This window comes from Theropithecus gelada, chromosome 19 (assembly GCF_003255815.1).
Source record: "Theropithecus gelada isolate Dixy chromosome 19, Tgel_1.0, whole genome shotgun sequence".
Lineage (NCBI taxonomy): Eukaryota > Metazoa > Chordata > Mammalia > Primates > Cercopithecidae > Theropithecus > Theropithecus gelada.
This window is the reverse complement of record NC_037687.1, coordinates 35,533,630-35,554,956: the sequence shown is the minus strand read 5'-3', so window position 1 is coordinate 35,554,956 and position 21,327 is coordinate 35,533,630. Positions and strand designations below refer to the sequence as shown.

Here is a 21,327-nt window from a genome sequence, read left to right as displayed (position 1 = left end):
GTGGCTCAAGCCTGTAATCCCAGCACTTTGGGAGGCCGAGACGGGCGGATCACGAGGTCAGGAGATCGAGACCATCCTGGCTAACACGGTGAAACCCCGTCTCTACTAAAAAAATACAAAAAACTAGCCGGGCGAGGTGGCGGGCGCCTGTAGTCCCAGCTACTTGGGAGGCTGAGGCAGGAGAATGGCGTGTTATTCGCCATCCGGGAGGCAGAGCTTGCAGTGAGCTGAGATCCGGCCACTGCACTCCAGCCTGGGCGGCAGAGCGAGACTCCGTCTCAAAAAAAAAAAAAAAAAAAAAAAAAAAAAAAAGAAAAGCAAGGGAATCTTAAAACTTAGGGTAGTGGTTTCTTTTCATGGGGAAGAAAGCATCATGATGCTGTGAGAGTGGGGTTTTTGCAACTCTATCATGCTTCATTTTTTGTTGTGGGTGGTGATTATACAGCTTTGTTCATTTTATGTTCATGCTTTCACATGTATATATTTTAGACACTTTTCTGAATGTGACTGATATTTAAATCTGTAAAAAAAAAAAAATGATATAGGACCAACAAACTGTGGTACATCAATACAATCGAGTATTATTCAGCCATAACAAGAAATCAGATATGAAGTTATGAAAACACATGTAATAACCTTAAATGCATATTGTTAATGGAAAGAAGCTAGTCTGTCAAAGCTACATACTGTAATTCAATTATATGATAATCTGGAAAAGGCAAAACTAAAGGTCAGTAAAATTATCAGTGGTTGTTAGAGGTTCAGGGGTGGGAGATTAATTGGTACAGCACAAGGTATTTTTAAGCAGTGACACTATTCTGTATGATATGGTATGGTGGATACAGGACATTATGCTTTGTCAAAACCCATGGAATGTACAACACAAAGAGTAAGCCCTCATGTAAACCACAGACTTTAGTTAGTAATAATGTATTGATACTGGTTCATTAGTTGTAACAAATATGTCACACACATGCAAGATGCAAATAATGGAAGAAACTGGGCAGGGGAAAGGAGAGTATATGGGAAATATTAATACTTTCTCTGCAATTTTTCTGTAAACCTAAAACTGCTCTTAAAATAAAGTCCATTTTAAAACATCAATGATATGCTTCAAAGGAAACTGAATACATGGCATAGAACTTTTTTCAGAACTTAGAGGGAAGGGCTAAAAATAATGAGAAACTCTATAATGAATATAAGCATATTGATCAGGTGTATCTTATAAGCTAATGAGAAAAAACGAGGATTAGAGAAGGAAGCAGATGGTAACAAATAAATCATTAAGAGAGAATAAACAATTTATCCCCATGGGCAAAATCACATATTGGAAGGAGGAGAAGAAGCTGGAGGAGAAAGGGGAGGAAGGCGAGGGTGTGTAGGAGGAGGAGAAGTAGGAGGAGGAAGAGGAAGAGTAAAAGGAGGAAGAGACTTGTAGAGATGCACTTGTACACATTGAGAAATTTTTTAATGGCAAGGCTGAAGAATAAAGTATTGAGTCAATTCAAAGGAATGAAAAAATAAGCTTTGCATTTTAATTATTGTCTGCAACATTAAAAGTAGTAATAAAATATAAAAATAATCTATGGAATTTTGAGATGAAAAGATTGATCCACGGTCAGAGAATGTTTTGTTCATGTGCTGTATTCTTGGCATACAAGATTCAATTGTGAATCACTTCTAAATTATTTCTGGAAAATATTCTTCAAGAAATATTACAAGCCTTTGGCAACAACACAGATAAAGCTTCCACAGACTGTCTTCCTAGTTTGTTTATATAGAACTGCTGAATAAAATGTGAACATAAAAATATTTATTTGAATAGGAGAATGTTTGAGGGCATACATATTAAAAATAAAGGCCGGGTGCGGTGGCTCACGCCTGTAATCCCAGCACTGTGGGAGGCCGAGGTGGGTGGATCATGAGGTCAGGAGATCGAGACCATCCTGTCTAACACGGTGAAACCCGGTCTTTACTAAAAATACAAAAAAATTAGCCGGGCGTTGTGGCGGGCGCCTGTAGTCCCAGCTACACAGGAGGCTGAGGCAGAAGAATGGCATAAACCCAGGAGGCAGAGTCTGCAGTGAGCCAAGATGGCACCACTGCACTCCAGCCTGGGTGATAGAGCGAGACTCTGTCTCAAAATAAATAAATAAATAAATAATACATAAAATAAAAGAAAAAGAAAAAAACAAACCATATCATTTATTTATTCCATTATATCCCCCACTACCCACTCTCATTTTCTCCCCTGCTGCATCAGTAGCCAGGTGGATCTGTTTAACGTGTGTCTATTGCTGGTATGTCCTTTGGCAAAATGTATGGAATTTTGGAGATATCTATATATATATAGTGTTATAAAACTCTTTTAAAATTTTTCACTCAAAATTATGTTTTTCTCAATAGTTTACTACAAAAAAATTTTTTTTGAGACAGGGTCTCAGCTTGTCACCTAGGCTAGAGTGCAGTGGCATGATCACAGTTCACTGTGGCCTTGACCACCTGGGCTCAAGCCATCTTCCCATCTCAGCTTCCAAAGTAGCTGGGAGTATAGGTGTGCCCAACCACACCTGGCTAATTTTTTTTTTTTGCAAAGATGGGGTCCCACTATGTTGCCCAGCTGGTCTCAAGCTCCTGGCCTCAAGTGATCCTCCCACCTTGGCCTCCCAAAGTGCTGGCATTACGGGCAGAAGCCACTGTGCCTAGCCCTGAAATTGTATAACATAAAGAAGAGTCGGAAGAATTATACAGTAGTCACCCATATATTCTCAGCTTAGATTCTAAAATTGGCAACATTTATGTCTTAGCCATCCATCTAGCTATTTTACTTATCACTTATCCATCAGAACATTAACATTACCCCCACAAATTCCCTCATGACACTTCCCAGTCAGTCTCTAACTCCTTCCCCCAGGGGCAACCACCGTTCTACTTTTCCACCATAAATTTTACCAATTTTAGAATATGAAATATATGGAAGCATACGGTAAGTACTCTTCTGCATTACAATTCTTTGAGCAGAGTGTTTTTAAGATCCATCCATGTTGATGCACATATCAGTCATTTGATCCTTTTTATTACTGAGTGATGTTCTATTGCATGAATATATGTCTTTGGAAACTTACTTACATTTTAATTGTTTAAATATTTTTATGAATAAAGATCCTGCAGCATACTTATAAAAGTCTTTTTGCAGGCATATGCTTTCTTTTCTCTGGAATAAATATCTATGATTAGAATTGCTTGATGTGTTTAACTGCTTAAGAAACCACCAGATCATCTCCCAAAAGATTAATTTTACATTGCCTCCCAAAATATGTGCAATTTCTGATTGTTTTGAATCCTAACAAGCATTTGCTGTTATCTGTAAATTTTTTTTTTTTTTTTTTTTTGAGACGGAGTTTCACTCTTGTCATGCAGGCTGAAGTGTAGTGGCATGATCTTGGCTCACTGCAACCTCTGCCTCCTGGGTTCAAGTGATGCCTCAGCCTCCCGAGTAGCTGGGATTACAGGCACCTGCCACCATGCCTAGCTAATTTTTGTATTTTTAGTAGAGATGGGGTTTCTCCATGTTGGCCAGGCTAGTCTTGAACTCCTGACCTTGGATGATCTGCCCACCTCGGCCTCCCAACGTGCTGTGATTACAGGTGTGAGCCGCTGCGCCTGGCCTGTTATCAGTATTTTTAATATCTGCCATTCTGGTGGTTGTGTAGTTGTATCTCTCTGCAGTTTTCATTTGCTTTTTCCTGGTGATCAATAATGTCATACTTCTTCACGGGCTATATTAACAATTTGTATGTCTTCCTTTGTAAAGTAACTGTTCAAGCCCATTATAATTGAGATGTTGGGCTCTTTAATATTGTATTGTACAAGTCTTTATATATTCTGGGTGTCAGTCAGTCTGAAATTTGGGCCGAGTTTAATGTAGAATAAGGGGCAATTCTTTGCTTGACATCTTTTTCCCTGGATTTCTTTCCTCACTTTCCAGGTCCCGTGGTCACCTCAATCTCTGTCATCGAGATCTTCAAGCCATTGGAGACTACAGAATCATCCACAGATTCAATGAAACAGGGATCAAAAATATTAAGAAAAAAAAACAATAAAAATTAGCAACACGACAATAAAAATAACACAAATAAAAAACCCAATACAGTATAACAACTATTTACATGGCATTTTTATTATATAGGGATAGAAATAATTTGAACTATACAAATAATTTGAAGTATACAGGATGATATGAAAAGGTTACGTGAGAATACTATGGCCATTTTACATAACAGACTTGAGAATCCATAGATTTTGATATCCATAAGGGTCCCTGAACCAATTCCCCACCGATACCAAGGGACTACTGTATTCAGGATTTTTCACTTAGTTCATGAAGGATATTCATCTGTAGTTTTCTTTCCTTATAATTTCTTTGTCTGGTTTGGTATTGTCAGCTTAATGCTGGCCTCATGAGACAAGCTGGGGGTGGGTGGGCGTTCCCTTCTCTTTTCGTTTCTGGGTTTATTTACAATTCACATCTTTACTGTTTAGTAGAATCCACCAATGAATTAATCTCAATATTGGTTTTTCTTTTTTCTTTTTTTTTTTTTTGAAACGGAGTCTCGCTCTGTCGCCTAAGCTGGAGTGCAGTGGCGCAATCTCCGCTCACTGCAAGCTCTGCCTCCCGGGTTCACACCATTCTCCTGCCTCAGCCTCCCAAGTAGCTGGGACTACAGGCACCTGCTGCCACGCCCGGCTAATTTTTTGCATTTTTAGTAGAGACGGGGTTTCACCATGTTAGCCAGGATGGTCTCGATCTCCTGACCTCAGGATCCGCCCGCCTCGGCCTCCCAAAGTGTTGGGATTACAGGCGTGAGCCACCGTGCCTGGCCTTCTAGTTAATTTTTAATCGCATTTTAAGGTGTGAGCTGACAAACTTATTCAGCATCCCACATTACAGAGTTTCTCTATTGTATGAGATTTCTTATGACTGTGGGTTGTACTTTTCCATAAAGTTTTACCACAGCTATATCATCTGGAACATTTCTCTTTGGTGGACACACCAATGAATGAAGTTATCACTGAAGAAATCGCATCCATACCATTTTAGATGGTTGCACTGCCACATCAAGCCTTAAAGATTTAAAAGTTTTGAACTCTGAATTATATTGTTACTTCTGTATATGGACTCCAATGACAATGAAACATATTGCTATAAAATCCCTCCATGCTAGTCAAGATAGCCTAGGAAATGTTGCAGTAACAAAATAAACCACCAAAAATCTCAGTGGTGAGACACGATGAATTTTTATTTCTTACTCTAAAAAGAAATCCAACACAAATCAGATAGTGACCTTCTATCAACCCAGTCTGGAATAAGCAGCCTCCAAGGTCACCTTGGCAGGGATAGAGAAGCCTGAGGATGTGTGTAAAGGCTAGACCAGAAAGTGGCTCCTATCACTTTTGCTCACACTCCATTGGCTAGAACTCAATCACATGGGCACATTCTTAACTGCAGGGGTTACTGAGAAACAGAGCCTTATTTGCAAGGAAATGATAAACACAGCACTGCCTCTGCCATATCCTTCAAATACCACTTCTTTAGAGCTTCTCACCTGTGTACAGAATCTCATGGAAAACCTGAGTACTAATTTCTTTCATAGTAAGAGCATGGGTTTCATTTCTGAGCACACTTTTGAATGTTCTTCATACAGACAGTATTTTTCTAGTGGGGACTAAAAAATATCTAAAGACTTTGGCTGAACTGAAGACCTTACCATAATCATCCCAATTAGAATTTCCTTCCTGGATACACCCTTTAAAGGAAATTTGACCTTTAACTACAACCACTACCAAAAACCACCCATTTGTCGAGAGTCACCTACTTTGCCATTGCAGCATACAGCAGTCGATGGGAACTTCACAGAAGTTCTTGAAATCCACAATCCTTGCCTGGCACACTCCAGTGCTGCAGGCTGACATCATCGGTGGCAGTGTTGCTGTCTTTTGCTCCCCCAGCCCTCCCACAGGCTGAGTAAGCCTCTATCATCTGGAATACAGTGTGGCTTCTGTTTTCCTAATTTAACCCTGACTTACTATGTTTATAATGTTTCTCTCTGCTCACATAGTCTTTGATGAGTCAGAAGGTCCTTGCCATGCTCACAATGTGTGTACTGTGTCTCATCTATATGCACTCTCTGATGGGCAAGGAGGTACGAATTACGACTGAAGCCCTTACCACATGCCTTACACTTATAGGGCCTCTCTCCTGTGTGGACTCTGAGATGAACATGAAGATCTGAATTCCGACTGAAGCCTTTACCACACTCATCACATTTATATGGTTTCTCTCTGTTGTGATCTCTTTGATGTAAGTGAAAATATGAGCTGTAACTAAAGCACTTTCCACACACTTCGCATTTATATGGTTTTTCTCCAGTGTGAACTCTCTGATGAGTGTGAAGAACAGAGCTATATGCAAAATCCTTTCCACACACATTGCATTTGTATGGTTTCTCCCCTGTGTGGACTCTCTGGTGAATGTGAAGGTGTGTACTTTGGCTGAAGCCCTTTCCACACTCACCACACCTATAAGGTTTCTCCCCTGTGTGAAACCTCCAGTGGACTTGAAGAACGGAGCTTGAACTAAAGCACTTGCCACACTCACTGCATTTGTAGGGCTTCTCTCCAGTGTGGACTCGCTGATGGACAAGAAGGTTGGAGCTCTGATCAAAGCCCTTCCCACACTCATCACATTTATAGGGCTTTTTCCCTGTGTGTACTCCCTGATGAATACAAAGAAGTGACCTAAATCCAAACCCTTTCCCACATACGTCGCATTTGTAGGGCATGTCTCCTGTGTGGACTCGATGATGGTTGTGAAGGGAGGAGTTGCGCCTGAAGCCCTTGCCACATTCTTTACATTTGTAGGGTTTGTCTCCCAGGGGGACTTTCTGATATCTGGGAAGGTGTGAGCTCTGTTTGCAGCCCGTAGGCCATTCGTGGAACTCATAGGGAGTCTCGCTTGAGTGGGTTTTACAATGAACGATAAGATCTTGGCTCTGAATAAAGTTCTTTCCATACTGGTCACATTTATAAGATTTTTCTCCTAGGTGAGCGCTGTGATGGACACGAGGATCTGTATCATCTGCAAAGGCCACCCCACAGTTATTACATGTGAAAGGCTGTGGTACTACACGGGCCGCATTATGTTGTTCAACTGCTGATTTCATACCCAAGTTTTTCCCACAGTCGGGGTGTCTACCAGGGTCCTCTCCTTTACATTCTTGGGACTCATGATGATCACATGCGGTCCAATTGAGGCTGCCATCATGCCGAGCACGTCTATACAATTTCTCTTCCATGTAAATTCCCTTATATCTTCCCTGAGAGTTCTGGGGCTCGGTCATTATGTTGGCTTTCCTCCACGATTCTGGGGTAAGAACCTGTGTCAGGCCTTGCCATGCTGTGATATCTTGATTTTTGATAATGGCATTTACTACATAGTTTTCATTTTTAGAAATCTGAAGAGACACGCCTGCCCACTCTTCACAGAGGGAAACATCTTCTAAATGTGGGGAGCACTCTTCTTGAAGGTTCATGACATAATCCTGACTCACAGTTAAATCCCGGATCCTGTGTTTCCAAATCTGCCAGCAACGAAGCACTTCTTGCGAAAGGTAACTTAACCCCTTTTCCTGAAGATTCAAAATGTTGTTTTTAATCCCATCTCCTATGAGAAGAAAGAGAATGTGGCTAAGAGAACAAGTCAATCATCTGTCCAGAGGTTTTGAGAAAATGAAATACGATGGGGTGGGAAGTTGTCCCTGTTCTAATTGTGAAACAATTAGAGCCATGGTAATTCTAACCTGTGAGCTGCCAATTAGAAATCAAGTGTTGTAGGGAAATTAAGAGAAATCTTGGCCAGGTGCAGTGGCTCATGCCTGTAGTAGCAACACTTTGAGAGGCTGAGGTGGGAGAATCACTCAAGCCCAGGAGATCAAGACCAGGCTGGACAATATGGTGAGATCCCATCTCTACAAAAAAATTAAAAATTGGGTCAGTTTTGCCTATGATCCCAGCCACTTGGAAATCTGAGGTTGGAGGATTGTTTAATCCTGGGAGGCAGAGGCTGCAGTGAGCCAAGATTGTGCCACTGCACTCCAGCCTGGGTGACAGAGCAAGATCTTTCCACCCCCACGCCACAAAAAAAGAAAAAAAGGAAGTCTTAGGAAAAATTTATGAAGGAAGAAATTCACCTCCCTGCTATAAGAGTAGTCGATAAAAAGCTTTCAATAATCTTGCTACAAAAGGTATGGGAAAGGCTCCCATTTTATGTAGTGTATGTGTGTATGTAAATAATACATATTGATGGAGTGTTTTCTATATGTTGGGCAGAGTGAGGGACCCAAAGGGTCACAAGAGGTTTCAGAAACAAGCAACAAGTCCTATCTCCTGATAACTTCCCTTCCTTCACATCACTGTCGTATGGAGGACTATCATGTATCTTTGTGTACAACCTGCACAACTGTGCATGGTGAGCCTAAAGGGGATGGGGATGAAAAGGCAATGGGGATGGAAATGGGGATAAACATTGTGAAATATGGTCCTGGCATTGTGCGGGGATGCATATGTTAAACTTCTGAGATGAGCTTTAAGAGACATCCTTTTTATTTTCCCCAAGGTTCTTTGTCTTCATGAAAAGATAGAAACCACTCAGATCCTACAATCCATTTCCTTAAGTTCTACCCTTTTAAGTTACTGCAGAATCTCAAACAGCCATGACTATGAGAATGGGGAACAGATACTGTGGCACTGTCAATGGCCTGGCACCCAGGGAAGCAAGACTGTGGTATATAACAAACAGGGGCCTGAGGCAGAAGAGGATGATCATATTCTTGGGACCCTAAGATGGGTTTCAAAATGGCATGAATATCATAGTCAAGTCCCACTGGATACCGCTTTGGTTCAAGCTCCTTTCTGGGTTAATTGAAAGTGACTTTAAGTTTATAAAATAGTATCAGGGAAAGGGAGACCATGAGCTGCTCCGAATGGGCTTAAGCAATGGTTTCCCAATTGTTTTGATTGTAACCCACAGTAAAATCGGCATTGTGACTCAGTAGGAATAGGCACAAGCATCAACACAGACTGGTCACTAAAACAGAAGTTTTATCAGCTGATACTTACATACTATGTGCAATGCACTTTGATAAATTCTTTTGTTTTCTGTTCTATTAATCTACTTTGCTTTTTAAAAATTGCTAGTTATGACACAGTAATTTGATTTCAGGACTCGCCAAGAGGGTTTTATCCTGCAGTTTGAGAAACAACTGCAAGGATATGCAGATTTATGCAAAAGGCCCTGTGTCTACAGTTTACACTTTGGTTTCATGAGGTTATTTATTACAAACATAGGACCTAGGGCCAGATTAGGAGGGCTCAAATCCTAGTTCTTCTTACAAGCAGTTGTGATCGTGGGCAAGTTATTAATTCTGTGACTCAGTTGTTTCATTCATTGATATGGTTTGGCTGTGTCCCCACCCAAATCTCTTCTTGAATTGTAACTCCCATAATTCCCACGTGTCGTGTCCCATAATTCCCACATGTCAGAGCCCCAACACAGAGTCCTTACCAGGGCACTGCCTAGTGGAGCTGTGAGAAGAGGGCCACTGTCCTTCAGACCCCAGAATGCTAGATGCACTGACAGCTTGCACCGTGTGCCTGGAAAAGCCACAAACACACAACACCAGCCCATGAAAGCAGCCAGAAGGGAGACTATACTCTGCAGAGCCACAGGGGCAGAGCTGCCCAAGACCATGGAAACCCACCTTTTACATCAGTGTGACCAGGATGCAAGACATAGAGTCAAAGGAGATCACATTTGAGCTTTAAGATTTGACAGCCCTGTTGGATTTCAGACTTGCATGGGGCCTGTAGCCCCTTTGATTTGGCCAATTTCTCCCATTTGGAACAGCTGTATTTACACAATGCCTGTACCTGCACTGTACCTAGGAAGTAAATAACTTGTTTTTGATTTTACAGGCTCATAGACGGATTAGACTTGGCTTGTCTCAGATGAGACACTGGACTGTGGACTTTTGAGTTAATGCTGAAATGAGTTAAGACTTTGGGGGACTGTTGGGAGGCATGATTGGTTTTCAAATGTAAGGACATAAGATTTGGGAGGGGCCAGGGGTGGGATAATATGGTTTGGCTGTGTCCCCACCCAAATCTCATCTTTAATTGTAACTCCCACAATTCCCATGTGTCATGGGAGGAACCCAGTGGGAGGTGATTGAATTATGGGGGCGGGTTTTTCCTGTGTTGTTCTCATGATAGTGAATGAGTCTCATGAGATCTGATGGCTTTAAAGAAGGGAGTTTCCAGCTGGATGCGGTGCCTCATGCCTGTAATCCCAGCACTTTGGGATGCCAAGGCGGGCGGATCTCGAGGTCAAGAGATTGAGACCATCCTGGCCAACATGGTGAAACCCCGTCTCTACTAAAAATACAAAAATTAGCTGGGCATGGTGGCACATGCCTGTAGTCCCAGCTACCCAGGAGACTGAGGCAGGAGAATTGCTTGAACCCGGGAGGTGGAGGTTGCAGTGAGCCAAGATAGCACCACTGCACTCCAGCCTGGCTACAGAGCCAGACTCTGTCAAAAAAAAAAAAAAAGAAAAGGGGGCAGGGGGCGGTTCCCTGAAGAAGTGCTCTTCTCTTGTCTGCCACCGTGTGAGACGTGCCTTTCACCTTCCACCATGATTGTGAGGCCTCCCTAGGCATGTGGAACTGTAAGTCCAATACACCTCTATCTTGTAAATTGCCCAGTCTCGGGTATGTCTTTATCAGCAGTGTGAAAACAGAGTAATACATCATAAAAGGGGGATAATAACAGTAACTATCTGTATTAGTCCATTCTCATGTTGTTAATAAAGACATACCCCAAACTGGGTAATTTATAAAGGAAAGAGGTTTAATTGACTCATAGTTCCATATGGCTGGGGTGGCCTCACAATCATGGCAGAAGGTGAAGGAAGAGCAAACGGACGTCCTACATGGCGGCAGGCAAAGAGAAAGCCTGTGCAGGAGAACACCCATTTATAAAACCATCAGCTCTCATGAGACTTATTCACTCTCATGAGAACAGCATGAGAAAGACCCCTGCCCCATGATTCAGTTGCCTCCTACCAGGTCCCTCCCACAACATGTGGGAATTATGGGAGCTACAATTCAAGATGAGACTTGGGTAGGGACATAGCCAAACCATATCTCTATCTCATAAACTAAACTTAGGTAACACATAACTGTATATGAACCTCTGAGAAATAAAAATGAGGTTAGATATTTATCAAAAAGTAATCAAATAAACCAACACTTAGATTACACTTACTACATACCAGTAAGTGTTGGCTATTGTAACTGCCAATGAAACCAAAGTTCTCCCTTGGTTCCTTTAACACTGGTTTATCCAAAACATTGGATAAACATTGATTTTTCTCCAGAAGCAACCAATAGATCAAGGCCGTTGGTGATGTGTGAATTTTATCAGTCTCATTCTGAGAAATATGAGGAAAGAATGAGAGCCTAAATGTGTGAGTAGGGAGGGAGGGGTTACTACCTGCACTGAATGCCCACAGGCCAGGGGTATGAGATTTGGGGAGAGCTCCCTCACATCACAAGGGGCCACATCCTCACATTGATCTGTAAAAGCTCATTAACTGCAGGGTTCTAACCTGCACATGAATCTCTTAGGATTTTTCTTTCCAGTGGCCAATGCATCTTTTTGTGATCTAACTGGAATATTCTATCTGGTTTGAAATGATGATTTGAAGAAACAGGTTCAGTGGTCTGATGCTCAGTTACTCACCCACTGAGATAAGGTTCCTGAAGTTTTCCAGCATCACATCTTGGTACAGGTTTATCTGGGCTTTATCCAATAGTGCCAGCTCTTCCTTGGTGAAGACAACAGCCACATCCTTGAATGTCACCCTTTCCTAAAACATCAACCACACGCCACATCAAATGACTGGTCTTAGTCTGTTTGGGCTGCCTTAATAAAATACCACAGTCTGACTAGATTAAACAAAATAAACTTATTTCTTCCTGTTCTGGAGGTTGGAAAGTCTAAGATCAAGTACCACCAAGATAGGTTTCATTCAGGTTTCTTCTCTTGGCTTGTAGACAGCTGTCCTCTCACTGTGTCCTTACGTGGCATAGGGAGAATGACAGCAAGCTGTGTTGAGTCTCTCTCATAAGGACACTAATCCTGTTGGATCAGGGATTCCCAAAGGACAATATTAATCAAATTATAAAATATGGCCCAGGAAACAGGCGCAGATAAATCTACACTAAGGTGTTGTGCCAATACATAAGTCTAGTAGTGTTCCATGAGTTCATTTCTCATCACACACCAAGATTTGGTATTTTCACTTTTTCATGGCAGATTAATCTATTTTTATCATGTTAAAAGGAACTAAGAAGACAGGGTAACTAAAAGCATTGGCCCCTAAATTCAAAAAACACAAAAGAGAAAAGGGAGATTAGGATAAATAAGAACACTTCGATATCAACTAGGTATTAAAAAATAGTGGTATCAATGTGAAATTTCTTCAGTATGTCAGCAGTAATGGGGAAATGTAGGAGAATGCTCTTATTCTTAGGAGCTATAAGCTGAAATATTTAGGGATGAATTATAATGATGCCTGCAATTTATCCCCAAGTGGGTCATCAAAATAAAATATAGATATGTGTGTGTATATACGTATATTATGCATATGTTTGTGGATGATTCTGAACAATTGGTGAATCAAGGTGAAGATTACACATTATGCTATTCTTTCATCTTCCTGATAAATTGAAATTTCTCAAAATAAAAGAATGTGGGGAATAAGCTGATATTAATAACCATCTCCTAATCAAGAAACCAATTTTTACATAAAATATTTCTATTGCTGCATATATCACACTGCTCAGAGTTAAGTATTTACAGATATGTTCTCTCAATAGACTCTGCATCTATAAATAAAGCAGAGCTTTCAAACAAAAGTTGTAAGCAGTTACAAAGGACTTCACAAGGAATATGTTACTAACAATTGTCCAACTACCAAAATCTGACAACGATTAAAACCAAAATCTAGGGGAGTCAGCACTGTTGTCCTAATAGCACCACTCTCTCAGTAGCACTACTGTTAGAGGCAACAAAATTGAATTGGAGTTAACCATTCAGGAAATAGATACCCTGAAGCCTGCTTGGGGTGTTCCAACGTAGGGAGAAGGGGTTAGGAATAGAGGTTCACCCAGCATACTCCCCATTCTCCATTCTCTGCCTCAACTATAGAGCCTGGGAAAATAAAACACTCATTTCTCCACCACCCTTGTAGCTGGATGGTTCCCTTGTAGGAATCCTAGGCAGCGATTGTCACAGGATACAGGTACAAGGACAACCCCAAAATATTAAGAAACCAAATTTTATAAACTAATAAACACATGCAAAAATCTTTAAATCTTTTCTTCTATGAAGTATTCTTGTAAAACCATCTATGAAGTATTCTTGTAAAACCTTAAACCTAAATCTGTTCAAGCATCTGGTGCTTCCACTTACAAGAAATACCGTGGATAGAATAACACATTGAAAGACACCAAAAGGAAGCAAACAAATGCATTTCAAATGTAGGAAAGAACACAGGACACCAAACTTGGTTTCTACAACAAGTCAATAGCAGGAAAGAATAAAGTAGAGGGGCAGATTTCTCTGGATTAAAAGAGATTATGAGATGTAACAACCAACTATATGATAGTATAGACCTTGTTAAGATCCCATTTGAACAAACTAACTGTTAAAAATGGCTGAGGCAGGAGAATGGCGTAAACCCAGGAGGTGGAGCTTGCAGTGAGCTGAGATCTGGCCACTGCACTCCAGCCTGGGCGACAGAGCGAGACTCCATCTCAAAAAAAAAAAAAAAAAAAAAAATTTTTTTTTTTTTTTTAGATAATCAGGGAAATTTGATTATTGTCTGGGTATTAGATAATATCAAATAATTATTGATTATCTCATTAGTCCATTTTTAAGGAAATATATACTGAAATACATAGAGAGTGTGGTAAATTAGATTGCTGTTTAGAAATATCCTCTTCCATGCTCTCCAGTCCCACTAAAGGACCAGAGTGTGTCTCCTTACCCCTTTAGTTTGGACTTGGAATGGAACTTGCTCTGGCTACCAAAATGAAGCAGAAGTGACAACATGCCAGTTCTAAACCTGGGCCTCGAGAGATCTCACGTGTCCACTTGCTCTCTTGCCCCTCTGTCTTCACTATGAGGACACACCCAAGCTAATCAAAACCAGCAGAGTGCTACCAAATATTCACGGCATTGGTTTTAGGTCCAGGAGATAACCATTGAGGACGCTGTTATAGGAGGCTGGAAAAATGGTGACCTGGGTGATGTAGTGGTGAACATTTGGTAAACTGTTGCTGTAAGTCAGAAGATAGAAAATGGACATAATGAATATTGGACTTGGGCAAGATGGTTTCTAGGCAGAAGGATAAAAGTGTGAGCTCATTCATTTTAGTTGCATATATAATAAGGTACTATACAAGAGTGAGGTACTCAGAGAAAAACCAATACAGTGTGAAATAACATGCCTCTTTAAAATACTTTGGGAAAGAAAAAACGGAAAAAGAGATTAAGCAAATCTCTTTGGCAAAAAGTTAATTGTTGAAACTGCATGATGGGTACTGCAAATGGAGGATCATAATACCATTTGCTCTTTTTGTGTATTTTCATAATTAATTTTTTTCATGATTAAAAGAAAATCCTTCCTCCACACTGTGATGGTCTTTTTAATGTGTCAACTTGGCTAAGCTACAGTCCTCAGTTATTGAATCAAACACTAATCCAGGTATTGCTGTGAAGATAATTTGTGGATGTGATTAAAGTCCATAATCAGTTGACTTTAAGGGAGATTATTCTAACTAATCTGAGGATGTTTGATTCAATAAACTGAAAGGTCTTATGAGCAGAACTGAGGCTTCCCTGGGAGGGGGAGAAATTCCCCGCACAGACAGTAGCTTCAGTCTGTCCAAGAGTTCTGGCCTACCCTTCCTGATGGGCTGCCCTGTAGATTTTGGACTTGCCTAGTTAGCCCCCATAATCATATAAGTCAATTCCTTACAATAAATCTCTTAATATATATCTCTTACTGGTTCTGCCTTGCTGGTTGAACTCTGACCAATACATACCCATTCAAATCTTGCTACTTATTGAACTAGACCAGTGACATTTAGAGTATGGTCATGTATATGCTGCCCATGCACTCAGATGCTGTGGCAACACCAAACTGCTATAAAAGTTTCTGAACTTACTCTTGATTCTTTTTCCCTCATGGGGCAGTGACAAGCAGTTCATGGACTGGTACTGGTACTGGTACATGAACCACACTTAGAGTAGCACCAAAGCAGACATCTTGAAATCTGTGAGTTATTTCTTCACTTCTATAAAGGGAGCCAAACCGCCTGCCTCACAAAGTCATTATGAGCAAGATAAAGTACCTAATACATAGCAGTCACTCAAAAAATGCTGACCTCCTTTCAGAAAACAGAAGTGTCTGGTTCCTCAGAACGAACAGTATATTTAAAGAGAAAGAAACCCTTAACTTACCTGGAACTTAATCATATCGTCTTCCTTTTGGAAAGGGCAGGATTCTGGAAAAGCAGAACTGCAAAGAAGAAAGAATCCATGAGATCATGGATTCAACAAGTTATGAATGAACATTTGTTCCTTCCTTATCTGTAAAAGTTTCTCACAATTTCTCCACTCCCTAGATATCATCTCTTCTCACTCTGAACAGACTGAACTCCCACCTTCTCAAGACTTCCCTCGATTTGGCCCCAGTCCCTCAATCTCAAACCACTGTGTAACTCCTATCTCTCTCCTCAAGGTTTTGGGTCAAAACCTGCACATTCTTTTCCTTTGCTCAGACTTGTGAATGAACTGACATAATCTACATCTGAATTTCGCAGGAAAAGAGGCCCCAGAATGGCTGATTAAGGGAGCAATCTCAGGGCTGGGCACAGTGGCTCACGCCTGAAATCCCAGCACTTTAGGAACACAAGATGGGTGGATCGCTTGAGGCCAGGAGTTCGAGACCAGCCTGGCTAACATGGTGAAACCCTGTCTCTACTAAAAATACAAAATTAGCTGCCTGTGGTGGCGGGCGCCTATAATCCCAGCTACTCAGGAGGCTGAGGCAGGACAATCACTTGAACCTGTGAGGCGGAGGCTTCAGTGAGCCGTGATTGCACCACTGCACTCCAGCCTGGGCAACAGAGACAGAGTTGTCTCAAAAAAAAGAAGAGAGAGAGAGAGAGCAATCTCAGGATGACAGGAACCTTCTGCCATTTCCACTTTTCACATGCAAGACTTGATTTTGTATGGCTAGGCCTGTGGTCTAAAAAACTTGAGGTTAGCCAAGATATACAAATTAAATCTCAATTTTTATTATTATGTTAATCAATAATACAAATTTTTAAACATCTACACCTTGACTCTTGGCTTCCTAAACTATCTCTCCAGCACCCATTCTATCCCCTGCTTTTGCAAATATTGATGACACACCTATGACATAAAAGACACATCCTCTGCTCTGGAAATGCTCACAGTATACTGAACTATAAATGTTCTCAGACTGCAGGTAGTCCAAAGTAGATAGACACAGACCTTCTAAGCTTGCCACTTCATATACACTAAAGCACCTTCCTGTTCTGCTTTTATCAGTGGATTCCCTTGCCAATTAGCTTCCAGTTGGGTTCAGCCAATGGGGAAAGCCAGCAAGAGATCCAGGGAAGGGACAAGAGTGAAGTCGGGATATTTATCCCCCCAGGTAAGCTGTGGAATGGCTATGTTCCATATCCATTTACCAAAGGTCGTGGCCTCCATCAGGCAGCTGTCATCCCATAAATCTTTCTTCAGGTTTTAGTGACTGCCTCTTCACTTAGCCCTTCAGTCCTAAAGGCAGTAAGTTATCCTGCCTCAGAGCTATCACTAGCTCTGAAATATTGCAATATCCTTTGTTGATTACCACAGCCTGCCTACAACTTTATAGATTGTGCCTTTATTAAGCTCTTCTCAAATTACCCAATTTGAGTGTTCTGTTTATTTTTTCTTGGGATTCCATCTGATAAACCCTGTAAACACAATTGTCTCTGGCCTTTGTGGAGACACTTACTGTATAAAATTGCCACTTTAGGCACTGTGGAAACTACAAAGATTAAAAAATAAAAGCCCAAAACCATGTTTCTGCCTTCTCAGATAGTGCTTTTCAGACTACCTGTGATAAAGGACGAGTTTTAAAAGTATTATTACTGTTACTTTGAGTCTGTCACAGACTGATATTTTGGTAAGACACAGTAAAAAGAAATCACTGGAATAAGGAAATTAAGAAGGTATGCACTTTAAAGCCCAGTTGTTATTATTCTGTTAATCGATAAGACAAAATTTTAAACATCTAAACTCAAGTTCTCAAATTATCTGGTCACAGACCAACATCATTTATTGGCACTGGTCTGTTGGCTACCCTTTGAATTGCAGCTTACAGGGTTATAGAAACAGGTTAAAAGACTATGAAATGTCTTTTTGGTAAATCCTTGGACTCCTTTTCTCTCCTTTCCTACCTTTAAGAGACATCATTAATCATATCTTATTTGGGGTTTCAACAAAGGGCAAAATAAGGAGTATTCAACTCATTAGTACAGCATGAATTACATCGTTTTACAATAATTAAAACCTACAAGGAAAACACTCCTCCTTTCTCCTGTCGAAAAACTACAAATCCTAAAAACAAAAATAACCAAGCTGTAGTCTTTTATCCACTGTACCTGGTAAGGATCTTATCATTTAACAAGCACTCAATCAATGTTTCTTGATATTAACAAATGCAGAAATAGAATTGGCTTGGATATTATACATTAGATGCATTTGCAAAGACATAAACTCACCCTCTACTTCCAGTACCTGTTCTCACTTAAGAGCCAAAAATGGGACAGGTTTATTTTCAAGCACACATCTACACACATGCACTCACACATATATGGTTGGGGGTTTGGTTTCCTGAATTTCTGGCTTCAGACACTACCTGCCTGTATCAAGTCAGGGCCGTGGCAGGAACCAGAATGGCATATTCAAATTTGAGGGGAATTTAATAAACAGACAGCTTACAATGGTGTTGGCTGGGGGTAAGGAAATCACAGTGGATAAGGCTCTATCCTGGGAAGTGACAGGGAGGTGCCATTATAATACCTGGGTCTTAAGAGGTAAGGGGAGGGAGCAGTCCCTGGAGCCAGGAACTGAGAGGACTGTGTGGCCAGGGCCACCCAAACCATGATCTGTTGTTAGAAGGGCAGCTAATCTGTGACAATCCTGCAGAGAGAGAACTGGGGGACAAGATACTCCAAATCACAATTCTTCCTCTCTCCAAACTTTTCTGTTGAGACTTCCCATTGGCCAAAGACAAGCAAGGCCAGAAGGCAATTGTGGCCTTTCAGGGCAGACAGCAGGGGAAAAGGTGGGGCAGCCAAAGACATGGGGCACATGGCACCTCAAGACTCTTGTTTTTTCCCTACCTGCCAAAGTCCACACAGCTCTCGCACACAAATGCCTTTCTCATCCTTCAACCTGACAACTACTCTGATCTGAGGAATGCATCAGGAATGAGACCAGAAGCCCATATCAACCTCTTCAGGGAATGAGGACCTAGAGGAAAAGTGCAGCTGAATCTGCAACTGCAATTGCCCAGAAACACAATCAGAAATGTAATAAATGCTGCTATTACACCTAAAATAATTAACACAAATTCTCTAACTTTATCAAATATACAGAGAGCGTTCAAACTTCAAATTTGTTGAGTGCAATTTAACAACTTATATTTGCTCATCTGCTTTATAATCCTCAAAGTCCCTACTCCCTGGCTCATAGCATGTGAGGTGAGAATGGAGTTAATAATTTGGGGCAGTTTTTTCTTTTCTTTTCTTTTCTTTTTGTTTTTGTTTTTTTTTTTTTTTTGAGACGGAGTCTCGCTCTGTCGCCGAGACCCGGAGTGCAGTGGCGAGATCTAGGCTAACTGCAAGCTCCGCCTTCCGGGTTCACGCCATTCTCCTGCCTCAGCCTCCCGAGTAGCTGGACTACAGGCGCCCGCCACCACGCCCTGCTAATTTTTTGTATCTTTTTTAGTAGAGACGGGGCTTCACCGTGTTAGCCAGGATGGTCTTGAACTCCTGACCTCGTGATCCGCCCACCTCGGCCTCCCAAAGTGCTGGGATTACAGGCGTGAGCCACCGCACCCGGCCTGGGGCAGTTCTTTTCAAAATAAATTAGGTGACATTAAACTCCAGAGTTATTGCGGTCTGAGTTGTTTCTTTATTGCCAGAAGCCAGAACCTCTGCCCTGACGTTAGAAATGCCCCGCTGGAGTCAGAGCTGCCAAAATCCAGAGTTCAGACCCAAGACAACTCCCCCTCCAAGAACCTAGGGGTGCTGAGCCGGAATCGCCCCCACCAAACTGAGCGAGAACAGCCCAAGCCATCCTCTATACCCAGAGACACGCTGATTAGGCAAATCCCTTATCCCATTCAGGGACGCACAGACAGACCTAGCCATTACTCCTGAACCCTGAGCCAGCGCCCCCCTGCCCTCATCCAGAGATGCACATCCCAAGACTGACACTAAGCTTCGACCCGAGGACGCACAGCGCGAGTCGCTGTCACGAAACGTGAAGAAGATGCACTGTTTTCTCAAACCCAGGGCTGCTCCCCAAACCGAGCCCAAGCTCTCCCCATCCCATCCCAGGTAGGTCGCGCCGCTGAACTTCCCCAGCCTACCCCACCCACGAGGCCTTATCATTGGTCACCAGTCCCCTCTTCCACTTCTCCTACTTCAGTCCACAGGGACGGGTCACAGCTGCACATCCGACACCCCTACTCCTGGCTACGCCTCCAAGAGGGGCGCGGTCCAGGCGGGACTCACCCCAACATCCCAAACAATGTCGCCTGCAGCGTGCGTCCGGTACCACGGCGCATGCGCTAGGAGGCCTATGGACCACAATCCCCAGAAAGCCCCGCGCGCCACTGTGACCATTCGCAAGGCTACCCGGGTGAAGTCAGGGGTTGGCCGGAAGTCCTTTGACTTCCGTGCATTCGTCTAAAATAATGGCAATCGTAATAACGATAAAATAATGAAATGTAAAATAAATCACTAATGAAATGTTAAATAAATCACTATCAACGATGAAAAGAAAAAGTTTCAATATTTTACTACTTGGAAATGAGCACTTTACCATTTTACTGAAGACTTTTATGATGAAGACTTTTATAGGCATGTCCTTCAATGTTATAACCACGAAACTTTTCAATTAAAATTCATTTAAATATTTTCCCTCCCCGCCCCTCACCATGTTTTGTTTCTGTTGATGAAGACTCTGGATAATCTACACTTGCGATATAACATAGCCCTGTAATTTGTTTCCTAGTCTCAGGAGAAGCAGAAAGAATTAACAACCACTGTCTGAATCCTTAACAGCGGAATTGCAGGAGTACTGAGAGCCTCCTAGAAGAGACACAACACAGCATAACAAGAAAACGGGAAGTTTTCAGATTCTTTTTTGAAAATTTCCCCTTGTTTGGCCTTAGGCTTTATTTTGCTTCATGTTATTGCATTTAAGATTTAAGATTTCTATTAAAGAAAAATTTGGGTACCCTAATGGGGTAAGAAAATTGAATAAGAATTCCATTAGAGGCCCACAGTTTTAGCCTGGACGAAAGCCCTAATAACGGGTGAGAACAATCTCTCCTAGGAATGGTCCGCTGATCTGCTGGCAGAGGCTCTGTTTGGAGTATCTGGCTGGCATTCTCTTTTCCACGCACCCTCAAGCTGTAGGGATTGTGAGGCAGTTCCAGTCCTGGACTAGACAGGTAAGTGAAGACCCCCACCTCTAGGCAATGGGCAGGAAATGGTTGAATAGTATCCAACTACAGCTTGACATTGCAACTTAGGGCACATAAAGGGACAGTGAAATTCTTTTGGCTTATCTGTGTCTTTTGATGTTTACATATTTGATGTTCTTATACGTTGCTCTAAGTTGAAGGATTACTTGATTTAATCTGACATACTTGAATTTTAACGAGCTCAGGAATATTTTTATTTTTGGCCTAATGCAAGGTTAATTTTTGTGACATCTGTGTCTATTGGAAAACCATGTGTGTCCTCTATCAGATGGATATGCATACATTTATGTCTTCACCAAACTTGCTAACTGTGCTATTTAAATTTGCTACATGCTTATTTGTGT

At 41.6% G+C, this 21,327-nt stretch overlaps 1 protein-coding gene across 5 annotated transcripts; it reads right to left on the bottom strand.

Annotated features, from left to right (window-relative positions):
* Window positions 1–5,279: 5,279 nt before the first annotated feature.
* ZNF285 (zinc finger protein 285) lies at window positions 5,280–20,050 on the bottom strand. Of its 5 annotated transcripts, none has more exons than XM_025366493.1 (4): window positions 19,916–20,044; window positions 15,649–15,706; window positions 11,860–11,986; window positions 5,280–7,723 (listed from the first exon to the last, which is right to left on the bottom strand). In XM_025366493.1, exons 2-4 carry the CDS (start codon window positions 15,661–15,663, stop codon window positions 6,093–6,095), a joined length of 1,773 nt encoding a protein of 590 aa, XP_025222278.1. In that variant the 5' UTR covers window positions 15,664–15,706; window positions 19,916–20,044; the 3' UTR covers window positions 5,280–6,092. The 5 variants fall into 5 exon arrangements, with proteins under 5 accessions (XP_025222278.1, XP_025222277.1, XP_025222279.1 ...); XM_025366492.1 differs by having other exon boundaries at window positions 20,007–20,044; XM_025366494.1 differs by lacking the exon at window positions 19,916–20,044 and adding an exon at window positions 17,778–17,814 and having other exon boundaries at window positions 5,280–7,720.
* Window positions 20,051–21,327: the final 1,277 nt, after the last annotated feature.